Raw genomic sequence first — 15,387 nt, forward strand, 5'->3', positions numbered from 1 at the left:
CACTTGACACTTCGCACAGGTAATCGAATCCGTGCAGAAGAGCGTATTCCGTCTTCGACTGGAGACGAACGTCTATGCAGTTGTCACAACGGGAATGCATAAACAGCGGGGAGAGTGTGAATGTAGCAAGGTCTGCTGCGGCGTGGTGAGAGTCGAGACGCGCGAAGGAGAGCGAGGGAGGGCATTCGGGGAAAGGGCACGTCGACTGCTGCCGAGAGGGTGGCGAGGAGGCGGCCGTACATAAGCCATCCTTGAGCGGGAAGCCGTTTTTGACATATCAGCCGCTGCTGCAGCCGGGTGCGGGCCAGCAGCCGACCGCAGGTGAGGGAAGGCGCGTCACAGACCGCGGCGAGACCCCCGACGAAGAGCATCGCGGCACACCGCGCTATCCGGCATCATCGCCTCAACGGCGCGTGCTCTTCCTCGTGCTACCGGTAGCCGCCGGCGGAAGACAGCTCTCCGCTTTCCCCGTCCACGCCGAGTGGCTGCGGTCCTTATTTGTGAGCGGCCAGCTTGTGCTTTGCGTGTGAGGCGTGAGCGGTGCCAGGACGCCGCGCCGATCGGTGATCATGTCATCGACCAAGAGCAAGATCTGCTTGGCCACCTTCACGGTCATTTGCGGCGTTGTCCTGCTCGTCGGACTGCTGGGACACATCTACTTACCGACCATCATGCGCGGCAAGGTAGCTGAGGTAAGGAACGCCTGCGCGCGTGCGTTTGTGTGACGGAAGCTCATGATGGATACGGAAGTGGAGTTAAAAAAAATACTAATTCGTCTTTCCTCAACTATAGCGTATGAAGGGCAACATATTCATCTTCTTGCATGTTGTGCAGAAGCGTTCACCAATAACATGATGCTGTTTTCATGAATGCTTGATGAGTGTTTATCTCTATTCACGAACATTGACGTTAATTATATAGGCAGCTTTATTTTGCCTACAAGGTTGGTTCCTATCTAGTCTCTTAATAAATATTACAATCATTTGTTTCCTTGAGATCGCCGTGGCCTGTCTAGTATGCAGGAAGTTCTATAAGGCAATCGCTCTGTTAGGAAACGTACCGCATGGTCGAGTGCTGGCTGGCGCCTATTATCCGTCCTTTTCAGCCGCATACAATTTTACGATGGGCATTTGGTAGCGTGAAACGAAAAAAAAAAGTGTGGTATTCGAACGGGACGAACGCGAAATCAGTTTTTTCGAGAGGCAACGAACCCCGATTGTTGTCGTCAGGTGCATCACCACCTGTCGACTACTTCTCCTCGCCTCCTGCGCAATATTTTTATAGCGTAAACGCTGACAGAGCGCCAGGAGCTGCCACGCGCTACTTACCGTTATCTCTCGTGGTCCCATCGTTTCAGCAAGCGGGTGTTCTTGAAAGCAACGGACGTCACGGCGTTAATGTCTTACAAGTCAATTTCTGTCTTCCTTCGAACAATGCTCACTGGAAGACTTCTTTTGAACGATGCCGCAGATCACTAATTCGCAAAAACGTCTAGTCATGGGTAATTATTTTCATCTCGCCCGATCGTGTTTTTTTCTGGAGCTAGGGAAGACAGCAATAGGATTCACAAGAAGAACTTGTGAAGGAACCAACGATATGATTGTCTGTGTTAACGAATAGCCTATAGGGTTCTAAAAAAGCTTTCGCTTTAATGAATGAATTATGTGCTCTAAGGCTCGCATATTTGTTGCAGTGAGGACATTCCCGTCTCATTGCCCAGTTCCGCAGAGAACGGAATCTTTGCCCATTTTAGGGGCAATCCTTGCCGAGCGCTCCACCGCAGAGCTCGGGCCACATGTTCTAAACCTCCTGACGCCCTAGAGCCTGCAGAACGCGCTCTAGGAGAGTTTACAACGGCCAATATCACACGCAGATGTATGTTAGATTGCATATGCGCGTGATAACGACTCAGGCAATACACAACAAATGCGAAAGTGGTTGTCGTGCATGGGAGGCGCGACTTGCCGACCTGACCCTGGTAGTCAGGCCAATTTAAGCAAGTCCCTGGGCGGGGACCCTCTTTTCCTAACGTTTATTTTTTATGACGGGCGTTTCTTTACACACAGCATGGTTGAGGTGTCACCGAGAAGCGAAGCATAGCAAGCGAATGAGAATGCAATGCGAACGCCGGGACCGAAACGCCACCGCGTGCTACTTTTAAATGCGAAACTTAAGCGTCCTCCAATTACATCGCAGCTCTTGGTGTGATAAGAAGATACTGTGAAACGGTAAAAAGGAGCAGTAGTAAGTGATCGCGCGAAATGCTACTATGAATGTGCATGCGTATTTACACACATTGCGCGTGCGTTGCTGTTATAAGAGAGGCACCTTGTAGGCATGCTTACGAGTATGTTGACACTGTAGAGACAACCTTTCCCCCTCTTTCTTTTAGTAATTTCCGTGATCCGTATCCACATGTGTGATGCATAAACCTTTCCCCCCTAACGCGTATGAGGCACTGCCGAGAAACCGCGAGCACTGACTGCCACCGCGCTTTCAAGTTCGGGCGACATGAAAGGTATTGGCACTCGCCCTGAGGAACGCTTGTGTTTCGAGACAGAGCTGCAACACGTCAGCGTGGTGATGCAATTAGGAGGAAGTGGTATACACTATATGTGCAGTTGGGGGTAAGGGGTTTCCCAACGTGAAGGCGTGCACGTCTGTAGTACACGCAGGGTCGTCAATGTTACTATTGCCAGTACTATAAAAAAAGGCGTTCATGCCATCGACTCTCATGTTCCCGGAACTGAGCGGTGCTTGGGAGCAAGGGCTACAGAAGTTACTGTCATGCTCTCCTCCTCCTCCAGAACCACATTGTGCGCAGCGAGGAGCCAAATGCGGTAGACACGGAGGAGGTGTGTACATTGATCTTGATATGCGCTGCTTAAGCGTAATGATAGTTCAAGACCCATGATTTGTATGGTGTCGAAACCTGCCAGCGTTACCTCCTTCCTACCACACTGAACACTATCATCGAGAACGTGTCTCTTGTTGTCCTTAATTTCTTTCCCTGTCTTTTCTATCTTTTTTTTTAGCTTATTGCGTTACAGCTTCTCTCAGTTGCCCTCTCCGCAAGTGCGGCTTTGTAAAGCTATAGCACGCTGGCAACTGGTGCTTTGGCGGGCAAGTTGGCGAGATTCCCAAAATAAATGGCTCGGCAACCACGTAATGGCAAATTCACTCGCACAAGCTGGGCAGTCATCTCGATGGTAGCTATATTGGAAGTAGCTGTAATTCTTTTTCTTCCAAATGTCTGGGTATATTTGCATCGGATCGGGAAGTACGTCTTTTAGATAACTTTATTTATTTGGTCTAGCAATGATTTTCATCCTGCGCATTCAAACCGATCATCATTACCGCACACTGATCGCAGACGAGAATAAGACAACAGAATTAAGGTGACATTGTCACTTGCTTTCCGTCACGGTGTTGTGCTTTATTTGTACGCGACGTGTGTGTGTGTTTGTGTCTGTACAGCGGCGGCGTGACAGCTTTTCCGAATGGTCGCTGAGTGGAGTGGTAATCGCCTCTCAATGGCCTTTATTACTCGCTGTGTGTGCAGGCGATTCCTTTGATGCGAACTTCCGTGACTCACCACCAGTCCTCTATACTGACTGCCACCCCAACCCCCTTCTCTCCCTCGCTTTGATAATCGTTTGTATCGTTGTAGCGCCTGCGTCCTTTATGGCCAATTAGTCTTTATCACCATCGCACTGTGGGCACCTTAAGGTTAGGCCGAAGCAGCATGGGGAGCGACACAGATACACACGAGCGTGCACACGCACATACACGATATATATATATATATATATATATATATATATATATATATATATATATATGCGCACCTAAGTCAAAGTACAGTATAGTGTGTTCGTTCGCGACACTTCAGCTGAGCAAATAGAGTACTGTATATGGACTAACGAGATTGATAACAGAAGCTGCAATACTGCAATTCAGAAATTATTATGCAGTCGTAAGAACACAGGATAGTGAATTTATGAACACAGTATGTTTTCCACTAGACGATACCGCAGTTTGAGCATGAAGACTGCTAAATGCTTATTTTGTTTTACGGCGTCGAGTCTTACAAGCTTGTTTTTTTTCTTTCTTTTCTTTAAGTACGTGATATCCCGCTCTGGACCAACGCTTAAGTAACGGTACAGCATTCCGTAGGTCAGCACACAATATAGCGCATGCGGACCTCCAAAGCTATACGTAAGCCGACAGTTGAGCGTAAAGCAGCGGTGAGCGAAAAGCACGTGCATCGCCGTAGCGCGCGCATCTGATGGGCGGTTCCGGCACCGACAGCGTAGTGACTCTGCGCTCCCGCAGGGAGCTCCCTGCCTGCGGGACTCAATGGCAGCGCAGCGAGCGATGCTGCCGGTATTGCGAAGCGGCGTAATCTTTGACGCAGGCTTCACTAGTGTTATAAACAAAAAAAGCCAAACAAAAGGACAAGCGTTGCGACAAAGAACTCTGCCTTTCTCCGTGACACGATTTTCTCCACGCAAAAAAGAAGCGAAACAAAAAAAGAGTTCACTGCGAATTTTTCTCGCGAGAGGATTGTATGAACGACGGAGCAAGTCACCCATTTAACAAAAGATTTCGTGTTGCGGCAGACAAATGGGGCTATCCGCACATTATATCGCACAACTGCTGTTTTCTTTGAAGCTCCTGAAGTACATCTTGACTATTTACGTGCAGGTATATTTTTTTTTAAAGGCGAAAGCCTTAGATGATTCGTCAAACGCGAAAATTGACCGTCGGTGGCGGCGTCAACACGAGTGATGCAAAAAAAATCATCACGTGACGACGTCACAGATCGGCAAGATTTATGACGTCATCATGACGTCACATTGTGGCGTCATAACACGAAATCGTCGCTAGATCAAAGTGAGCCGATCACGGAGGCAGTGCAAAACCGGGTGAGGTGCAGACAACTTGTCGAGTGGGGCGAGGGAGGATCGACTGTGAAGAGAAAGGCGGCTTTCACCTTCCAGTCGTCCTAGGCGAATGCACAAAGGACCCTGCGAGTTTTTTATTAATTAGATGTCAAAACATTGGAAAGGTAGGTTAGAGCCAGCTATCACAACATCATCAAATTGATATCGAATCTACAAACAAGAAAATAAAGAAATAATCGAAAGCGCCATGTGCACGTACGATCACCAGCGTGCAAGCAATGTATTTGTGGGCAAGGCCCAAAGCATATCAGGTGGTCGCACAGATTACCCCGCATTGTGTATTTACCGTGACGTGCTTCCTTCATTGGATAGCTAAAGGGCGCGGGTTCGGTTCCCGGCCACGGCGGTAGCATTCTTCGATGAGGGCGTAATGCAAGAACACCTGCTTATACTCAGTTTTAGTTGCACGTTAAAGAACCCCAGGTGGTGTGATTTAATCAGTAGTCCCTCACTACGGCGTGCCTAGGAGTGGAAAACCCTATCAATTATAGGAGTGCTGTTTCTTGGGCGAGTTGGAAATTCATACTTGGACCGGTAGCGCTAGTAGCGCTCTAGCGGAAGCGCTCTAGCGCTACCGCTAGCGCGGTAGCGTTGCTAGAGCGCTTCCGTCTGTGTGTCCGTGTGTCTTCCTCTATTCCGTGTCTACTAGCGCTACCGTTCCAAACCTATCAATTATTATTGCTTCTTCGGATGAAGACTCGCTTCGGGCTCGCGATCTTTAGCATAACTTTGCTATAGCCTCAGGTCTCAAACGCTAGCTTAAAAAAAAAGTTTTGGCACGTTAAACCCCAGATATTATTATTTATTATTAAAAAAGAAACGTATTTGAACTCCAGGTAATTACCTACCTCTTATTATTATTTTACGTTACTACACTGACCTGACTTTCGCTCAAGCACACCAGCTGGCACACTCTATTTACAAGACTAAAAAGGACGAGGGCACGAGTTAACAATGCATGTCGTACGCCATATAGATACAGGAGTTGCTTGTAAAGAGGTTCGCTGGTGATAAGCGGCCATTGCGAGAGACGCGTTTTGCCAATCCAGCTTTGCAAACATTCGCAGCAGTGCGTGGAATGGGAGAGTCTATTCGTACCTCAGTTTCTTGGGGTCACGTGATCTGAGCAGAAGCGTCACCACGTGCGCCGTCATCCCACCGCCGTACAATTTTAATGAAAAGGAGATTCTGCGCGGCGTTGTTCAAGTATCTCTATTTTGCCAGTACCAGTGGTTGGTCCCTGTAACTGGATGGGGGCGGCGGGGGGGGGGGGGGGTGAGGGGGTAGCCTACACCGTGCAGTTGCGCGGTTGTCACTACTAAGGCGAAAGCCTTAGATACCTCACCAAACGTGAAAATTGACCGTCGGCGGTGTCAACGCGAGTGATGCTAAAAATCATGACATGATGACGTCATAACGACGCCACAGATCGTCAAAATTTGTGACGTCATTATGACATCGCATGACATCGTAGCTTGGGCAAAGGTGGGCCGATCACGCAGGTAGTGCACCAGGTTAGGTGCAGAAAGCTTGCAATGCCTCCGATCCTGGAGGCCGTGCAAATCCACGTTAGGTGCAGAGAGCTTTCAGAGGCGGGCGGGGGAGGATCAGTACATTGACTGAGAAGAAGAAAAAAAAAAGATGGCTTTCGCCTTCGAGTCGTCTTAGGAGAACGCATTACGGAACCTGCGAGTTTTTTTGCCGGCGTGCCGCTCTAACGGTGACGTCACACGTGACGTGTCTGCTCAGGTCTCGTGACGTCGACGTGCAAATAGACTCTGCCGCGTGAAATAGGCACGCGTACACACTGCGCATATGTCGACCTACACACGAGGCCGTTTCGACGACGGGCTTCCTGTTTAGGCTCTGAGGAAAATTCAGCTTTATCGCCGCTTCCGCGTTCGGAAAAGCTTCTGCGGGCAGCTGTACGCGGCCCTCATCTCCCGCAGCTGAAACAGTCGGGTGACTGCGCCGTAAGCTATGCTGCGGAACGGAGCGTTTCAATTGTGAGCTCTAAGTGTTGACGAACGCGCAGGAACTTTTACAATATTCGCGGAGCCACGACACGTTGCGGCACGCTGCGGTTCGTGTCGTTAGAGAAATAATATGGTCGACTGACGCACTTCAATGCAGGTGAACGGAACACGCATGCTGATTGGGCAAAAAAAACTGGTCTTTTAGAACAATACCAACCTCTCGAAAATTTTTTATACTGACGTATCGACATCAGCTATAATACAAGCAGAGCTGAAAAATTTATTGTCATACTGCGTGATAATTCGAATTTTTATTTGTGCATTTTATACGAATTTACTGCAGATTTCTCCATAAGCTTATAAGCAGTCAGCAATAACTTCTGCTAGGGTCCTTGATGAAGTACTGTGAATTCTTTTTTTAATTCTCTTTAACGTAAATTTGAACACAAATTTTCTATGTAATGTCTAATCACACACACACACACACACACACACACACACACACACACACACACCACACACACACACACACACACACACACACACACAATATATATATATATATATATATATATATATATATATATATATAATGTGTGTGTGTTCTTGCATTTGGTTTACTATTATTTATTGCGTTTCCCACCCCTTATGGAACAACGGAGTCTTTTAGGCCATAATGTGATGCGGTGATATTGTTTGAAATTGAGTTCGTAAAGGCTGCATTTTTGCGCCGCCGTCTATGTATTGCTTGCATTGTTGCTTGCACTTGCGCCCTACTTTCGCTGGGAGATTGGCAGCCATCTGCATGTATGGGTGGCCCCCTCTACTGCTCTCTCGCGTTTGTCATTGGTTCCAGCCCCATTGCTGGAGGCGTCTATAGACCAGCCGAGGTCGCTGCCTCTTGGCTTCTACCACGCTGCGTGATTTTGATGAGAAAAAACACTGCGCCGCCACGACAGCCGGCGATTGGGAACGGTAGCCGAGCGCGCGCGCAACACGCTTGTCCACAATGCGGGGCAGGGAACGGAGAAAACCGGCAGCAGTGGCCTCCCAAGGAAGAGTGGAGGGTGCGCCCTTGGCACTGCTGGACCTGAATGCAAATGCGAACACGTGCGTGCGCCAGGTTCGCGGCCCATTAGAGTCAAGGGAGGCATCCGCCACTCACTGGGTTACGACATGCCCCGCGGGTGACGACCTCTGCGGTCGCGCTGGGGCGCTTGTTTTATAACGCCGACAAACACGCTCTGTGTGTGGGAAAGTGTCGCAACAGAGCAATGTGGCACAGCGTGATTAAAAAAAAAAAGCCTTCCCGCGAGGACGTTTTACGGCACCGACGCATAAGGAACTATTTTGACATTGTTATGGTTGTAGAAGAAAAAAAAAAAATTGTTGGGAACAATGTTTTTTTTTTAATGAAATGGAAAAATTGCCATCCACCTGTTTAGAGCACAAAGCTACAAGGAGTTCCATACGGATTTCTTAGTAAGAAAAGCTTGTTAGTTGAAAACAAAACAAAACAAGAAAAGATTGTCCCGGTGCGGGGTTGAATTCCGGGACCAATTTTTCCCCTTTCATAATTCTTCCCTATTGCGGGATCCCGCAGATTTGTAGCCCTCTAAATGTTGAAATTGATTCACACAAGTCAGAACATTAGTGATGCGGTCTGCATTAAATACCAATACAGTTGAACCTCGTTGTATTGAACACTGATAGAGAGAACTAAATACGAACTTTGGTTGCTCACGCTTCACTTCAGCGACATTTGTTCTTTATTTATTATTTTTACAATTAAACCCAAAACGAGAGAGCTGCTGTGGTATCGGCTATAACGAGGAAATGTTTGGTTCGCGAGAGGCTCAACACTGGAAAGGTAGTAAGAAATGGAAAATAAGTGTGGTGTTGAATATTCTTTCCCTATTTCACTAGTCTGGCTGTGATAGGCCAGCAGACGAAGTTCTCATCCTTCTTCAAATAAATGCGAACGCAGGTCTGTTTTGTCAAACGAACTTTGTTCTGTTGCCATTCCACCTTCTCATGTTCCGGTCTATTTATGTAGTTTGAAATGCCACAAAGAAAGAGGTAAGGATTACCTTGTTTATAGTGGGTATAGCGAGCGAGATTGCAGATTTGTTAGAGCCCATCATTATCTCTGCCGTTACAGCGAATGTCGGATATAACGAACTAGTTGACGGCCCGACGCTACTTTGTTATAACGATATTCTACTGTACATGCTATATGGTGATATTGAAGTAGGGATGCGCAACCACGTTATTGAAGCTACGCATTTATAGTAAACACCGCAGCAACGACCAAGCAAATTAAGGGCGCTGGGCAACAATCTATTGTAACTTCAGATAATACTTATACTATGGTCAATTACTACGCAAGAAAGAACTGCTTTCATTGCAGTGAAATGAGTCGTCACTACTATGAATATGTATTTTACGCAAAGCCAAATAGTGTTCCATTTTCTCTCTCTCTCTCTCCCTCGCACTTCTTTGTGTTAGCGTCTGCGCGTGCTTAATTATATGTTTGTCCTTTCCTTTCAGTTTCTTATTTCAGGAAGCTCACATATTGCCCATATTTACTCCCTATGGCTGGAAGCGTGCTCATTTAAAGCTTAGTATGGTTGGACCTCAGTTAACCTCCTGCTTCATACGGGATTTTCAGGTCCAAGAAAGAAATTAGTTAATTTAAAAACAGGAAAGTGCGGTGTTGATATAAGTTATTCGCGCTTCCTGTTTTACCGAATGAACACCTGTAAATACGTCGAGACATGGTGGTCTTCATGCGCGCGCTGCTATATAGCGAACGCTGCAGATGCAATCTCGAAAATCCGATGTGCACTGAAAAACACGGTAAACATTTTCGGCCTACGTGAAGATGTATCGTTCCTTTATGACAAAGTGCCGTTTGTATTCCAGCCGTAGTTTGTCGCGGCATCTGGACACATGCATCCTCAAGAGCTGCCTTTCAGACGCTCCATCTGTACTCTGGCGCCATCTTTATCATTCAACAAATGCTGAGAGATATACTTTGACGACATCGCCTGAAACCATAGGCGTGCGCAGGGGGGGGGGGGGGCCAAGGGGGCGAGAAGGGGGGGCGCAAAGTCATCCCTATACATTGTAGGGGGGGCGAGAAGAGGGGCGCAAAGGCAGTCGCATACATTGACATAATAGGGAGGGGGGCGCTGCGACGAACCTTCGCCCCCCCTGAAGGGGAACCCTGCGCACGCTTATGCCTGAAACGGTGCATTTTCGATCGCTGTATCACTCGAGCGTGCATTTCAACTCGACGTATTTGCCCTTCCCAAAGTTCCCAGTACAAAGCTCACTTTTTGGAAGATTGGCAGCTTAGCTCGGACCTCTTGGCGCACTACACTTTACTCGGCAAGTTCAAATGCAGTGTTTTTTGTATACCACCTTCGGAGAACAATGTGCTCTGATACCAAGCTTTAATTAATTATGAGATCTACTTTACCCGAGATAATGCACATAACAAGCAGCACGGAGCATATGCTATGATCTGTGCAATGAGAAACACAGTGTGCACGTATGTGGGCGTGCAGCGTAGTGCGCACGAGCGCAGCAACGTCTGCGAGCTTCTACGAGATAAACAAGTGTGATGTCTTTGTCTAACGTGCGTCGTGGATGTGTATGCATTGTGACGACGCTGCCTGGCAGCCGTCAACGACAATGTGTTAGGACGCCACCACATGTGCTGTAAACATCACCTTATATCGTGTACAGCAGCACCCGCGCAACTTCAAATGACCGTGCGTGTTCGCCTTGCTGTGCAGAGTTCGCTTGGCTGTATTTCCTAACGCCCAAGGAGATGAACAGTTCCCCCTAGAACACGAGGCAATTAACCTAAAGCGCATTGCTTGGTTTCGACCAATGCACGATCCAGAACGTTTCACTCCATGGGGTGAAACATAAAAAGTCGGCACACGCATTCTCTATACTTCACTTGCAGTTGCGACAATGGAGATGGAAACTAGACACGAACAGAAGGTTATCTGCATGCCTTTCCAAGGCATGCAGTTATTTAAGGCATGTTTTAGGGGCGAAGCTCCTTAAGGCGGCACCCGTTCGTCCCTCGTAGTCGTCGTCATCGTAGTAGTGCGTAACAAGTCTTACGCTTTGACCTCCAAGGTGGTGCCTGTGGGAGATTTCTCCTGTGCGTTGTTGAACAATAAAAAATTCGCAGCGTGCGCGTTAACTAAAAGCCGAATTCTTCTGTCTCTCATTCCCCATTAGCAGCCATTGGCATGTTCCAGTAGGAAACGTTAGTAGAAGTAGAAGTGTAAGTGTTAGCTAAAAGCCGACTTCTTCTGTCTCTCATTCCCATTAGCAGCCATTGTTTACCTCCAAGGTAGTGCCTGGTGAGATTTCTCCTGTGCGTGATTAAACAATAAAAATTTTGTTCAAAACGCCGTTGATTGATGAAATAAACCAACGAAAGACGCCAGATGTTTTGTAAAAGCAGAACGAAAGAACGCCAGATGTTTTTCTTCAAGTGTAGTAGTAGTTGTTGTATGTAGCCACCTCGCCCGATCGTCAACGGGCGAGGTGGACCGGCAACGGCGCGAGGACCCTGCCGTACGAGAGTTAAATCACACTAAAAGACATACTTTGCGGGCGATACACTCTAGTGAGCTTTCAACTTTTCGTCTTAATGTACATGATAAAGAAATTATTTCTACGAAAAACGCAAGGCACACCTTGAGCAATATATTTGGTTTTGGGACGCTAAATGGAACCATGAGGCGATGCGAAGCCGGAGCACTTGCACGATCGCGTTCCGTTGGCTTTCGTTGGGCATGCTACCGACCTCGCGTCGTGGAACGCGCGTCCTGTCTTCCCTCTAGCCTTGCCTTTAATTCGCGCAGGGCGAGCGGGGAATGCGGTCGCTCTTGGCGCTCTTTCGCTCGGGAGCGGACTTCTTCCTTGCATTTCACCGATCACAAGTGATAATGAAGGGACCACGTAAACCAACAGTACAATAAAAGTTTGATGTTTAATATATACACGATGTTTCACACTCTTTATATTATGTACTGGGCGCATTTCACGGAAGAGTTTCACGGTTTACAGATGATTCCCTCCGTAGCTTCGCCCCACTCATCATCATTCACCCCGTGGATATGCTGTGATTTTTTTTATTGTGTTCTCGCTGTGTGGTAAAAGCATAGAGAAGACCGTAGCTTCTTTCTATTCCCTGCTGAAAGGCGTGGCCGAATAAAACGGCGCGTCTTCATGCTACCAAGGACAGACTGCATAATACGGGAGCTTCGTGCCTGACTTCGTAGCTGAATGACGAAAATTTAGGGAAAGATATCGTTCCTAATTTCTATCCACATAATATTTTATGTACATAACTGCTTTTTGGCGTAAAAAATTCTCATACTCCTTTTATGTTCATATCTATGCACACTGTTAATTATCATTTATGTCTACCGTCACAAAAACTCCAGTGAAGCAGTCCTTAAATATTTACATATTTGTACGACTGCGGTCCGGAACTTCAATGTATGGTGATAGCCGCCTCGTTTTAGATGCTTTAATGCGGTACTCTTTGCGATGAAAGAACATAAATGTGTTTTGATTCTTTAGTTCGTGTTCTCTCCCTAAACAATGCTGTCGCGAGTGCTTCTTTGTTCGGTGTACGCATCCTAATTTGACGCCGACTGAGGTTTTCATCGGCTGCTTCCGTGGAGAGAAGGAGCAGAATGTGGACATTTTCCTTCCGTGAAAAGCGCTCGCCGAGTGCGGCCGTCTGGGCGTGGTTGCTCTTTCGTTGTCCTATCGGGCCCAGATATCTAGCGCGTAGAAGCGGTAGAACGAGGGATTACGATACAGTGTGTGCCTGTACCGTACCACGGAATACTATTCCGTCCGCTCCCTGTCGTCATGCTTAGCGCTGCCGGCACTGCCCAGGTGAGGGGCCCTGACGTATTTCGAAAAAGATAATCAGGGAGGACCGACACAGAATAGTGTTCCGTATTCTGTAGTATACGGCATAGACAGTTTTACGTAAGATATACGGGTGCTGCCACTCTGGACTGTTAAACGAATGTTTTCTTATTTTTGTATATCGCGACGTGAATTGATAAGGTCATGAAACGTCGAATGCACCAACCCATCCGTAAAATAGTCTACAGACCCGCTGATTCGTTGAAGTGTGCACGCAGTCAGTGAAGGTGAATGCGCATTGTATGTTTTCGTTTCTTCCTTTATTTCCGATTAGTCTTCCTACAGCATATACTATAACGAAAGACTGCGCGTTAGCGACGGATCGCTGTGTGTACCTAAAGCGTCCCCTGATAGCGTGAGAGAGATGCGGATGGTCGGTTCTTACAAATAAACGAAATTTTCGAACAGGTTATGTGACCGTTCATGTCACACTGCACGGGTATTTTTATGCAGTTATGTTGCATGTGTTATAGTACAGGCTGGAAATGAAGACTGCAGATATATTGATCCCTTATGTCAGATATGGTGGTAAGTAGATATTTGACGGTGACTGTACGTGGTCGACTTCGTCGGATGGAAGGCATCATCGTGCCTGTACTCGAACGATTCCCTGCGCTTTATGCTTATGCTTCTCCGCAGCTGTTGCGATAATTAATTGGTAGAGAACCATCTATCACTGTGCCGCTCTTTCAACTAGGCGCTGAAGGGGCTTGCCATAAAGAAATATATTGCTCGAGAAAAGAGAGGGAGAAACGAGAAAGTTAATTATGAGACGCCGTTCAGTTCTTGATTGTGTGGAGGGAGAGAAAGGCGAGTTCATCTTTGACGCACTTGGTAGGAAGATAACCGAGTGGATCCAGGTGCACTTTTCAAGAGGCAACTGGATCAACTCCAGTTTGTCTATTCGAATACAATATTAGGCGAGAATGACGTTGTGAAATAACCGCTGAACCGACTTGAATTAGACTCGTTACATTTTAGAAAAAAAGGAAACCCCTCTAATTGCTTCAGGAAGCAATAATAATATTTAGAACTCTAAATGTTTCACGAGAATTCCTGAAAATTGGTAAGTACAACAAAAAAGAAGGATGTTCGCAAATTTAACTGCAACAAAAACAGGTACCGCAGTTCTATAAACTGCTGTCCTTGGAGGATCTAAAGCGGCAAAATAGGAGAAACTTTATACAGGAATTTTACAACTTATGTGAAATCGTCCCAATGGTTTTGCAGAAGCCTTACTAATTTTGTCCGCCTTAGGTATAGGTCTCAAAAGTTTCATCTTAAGAACAACTTTTGAGCACGTTGAAGATATGTCGCATTGTGAATTACCCCACTTAACCGGGAAATTTTGACATTTACATAAATTATACAGCGACGAACCTTGACCTCATGCATTGCACGTGTGCGGATACCTTTATCGTTGCTCTTATTACGGCATTTTTGTGTATACTTTACGGACAGCTGAAGTACATGTGTATATCTGCTTACTGTGCCTACGGCAAGGTTAAATTCTTGTGTAAAAGCTCCTTGCCGGCGACACACAGCCTCCGCCAAATGAAACGGCATTTATTTGATGAGCCTGATGAGCGGCCATGTAGCTTGACAAGACTAGCAGCAGTGGTTCAGATCGACTGCTTTATTCATGCAGTGTGATACCACTCGCGCCTCCGTTGTTTCCCTCTTCGTTGTACTAATCTTACTTGTCATACACTCGTTGCGTCCACAAGCAAATTTTAAAAAATTTTTATTCCTAATTAAAAAGAGATATTAACTGCGTTGCTCGGTTAAAGATACAATAAAGGTATTCGTCACTAAAATAGTACGATTCTAATTATCACGTAATAAATACTCTGTATAGCGACTCGCGATCGACGACTCAAATTCGTTCTCGGGAAGCGAAACGGGCTGCGAAAGCGAGGAAGGGTGACGGGCGCGAGGCACGGTGCAGCCTGCTCTGCATTTTTTTTTTTTTTCGAGGATGTGGGGCAGTGCACGGGCGACGCGTATAAATAGACATCCTCTAGAACTAAAGCTCCTCGCGTTCCCTCCTATATTTAGCTGCTTTCATGATGTAACGTACGAGAATCAGCCCGCGAAACGGCTTAACCAATGGAGTGAACGCGCTATTGTATGCATGGATGCCGCCGAGGCTTCGTAGCGACACTACTCGCTTTGCGCGTGTCCTGTTTGCCATGCAGCTGCGGTATCGATCCTAGCTGGCGGTATAACCTCATTCAAGCCTTAGGTGCGACTGCATAAACAAGCACGCGGTTCTGAAAGCAAGAAGTAACATGTTTTACAAAAGAAGAAAATAGGGTTCCAGAATCGCGCGCGCTTGTGTGTGTGTGTGTGTGTGTGTGTGTGTGTGTGTGTGTGTGTGTGTGTGTGCGTGCGTGCGTGCGTGCGTGTCGCGCGTGTAACGAGATCATGAATGTAATGTACCTTTGCGATTTTTAATAATAACG

General features: G+C 46.9%; 1 protein-coding gene across 1 annotated transcript in view; it reads left to right on the forward strand.

Annotated features, from left to right (window-relative positions):
* The first annotated feature begins 290 nt into the window (after positions 1–290).
* LOC119382495 (lysosome membrane protein 2) overlaps positions 291–15,387 on the forward strand; it is a 67,002-nt gene continuing 51,905 nt past the window's right edge. Inside the window, exon 1 of the mRNA XM_037650206.2 lies at positions 291–692. Within this exon, the coding sequence (XP_037506134.1) occupies positions 570–692 (123 nt within the window). The 5' untranslated portion in view covers positions 291–569. The remainder of the gene's footprint in view (positions 693–15,387) is intronic.

The sequence above is a fragment of the Rhipicephalus sanguineus genome, chromosome 2 (genome assembly GCF_013339695.2).
Source record: "Rhipicephalus sanguineus isolate Rsan-2018 chromosome 2, BIME_Rsan_1.4, whole genome shotgun sequence".
NCBI lineage: Eukaryota > Metazoa > Arthropoda > Arachnida > Ixodida > Ixodidae > Rhipicephalus > Rhipicephalus sanguineus.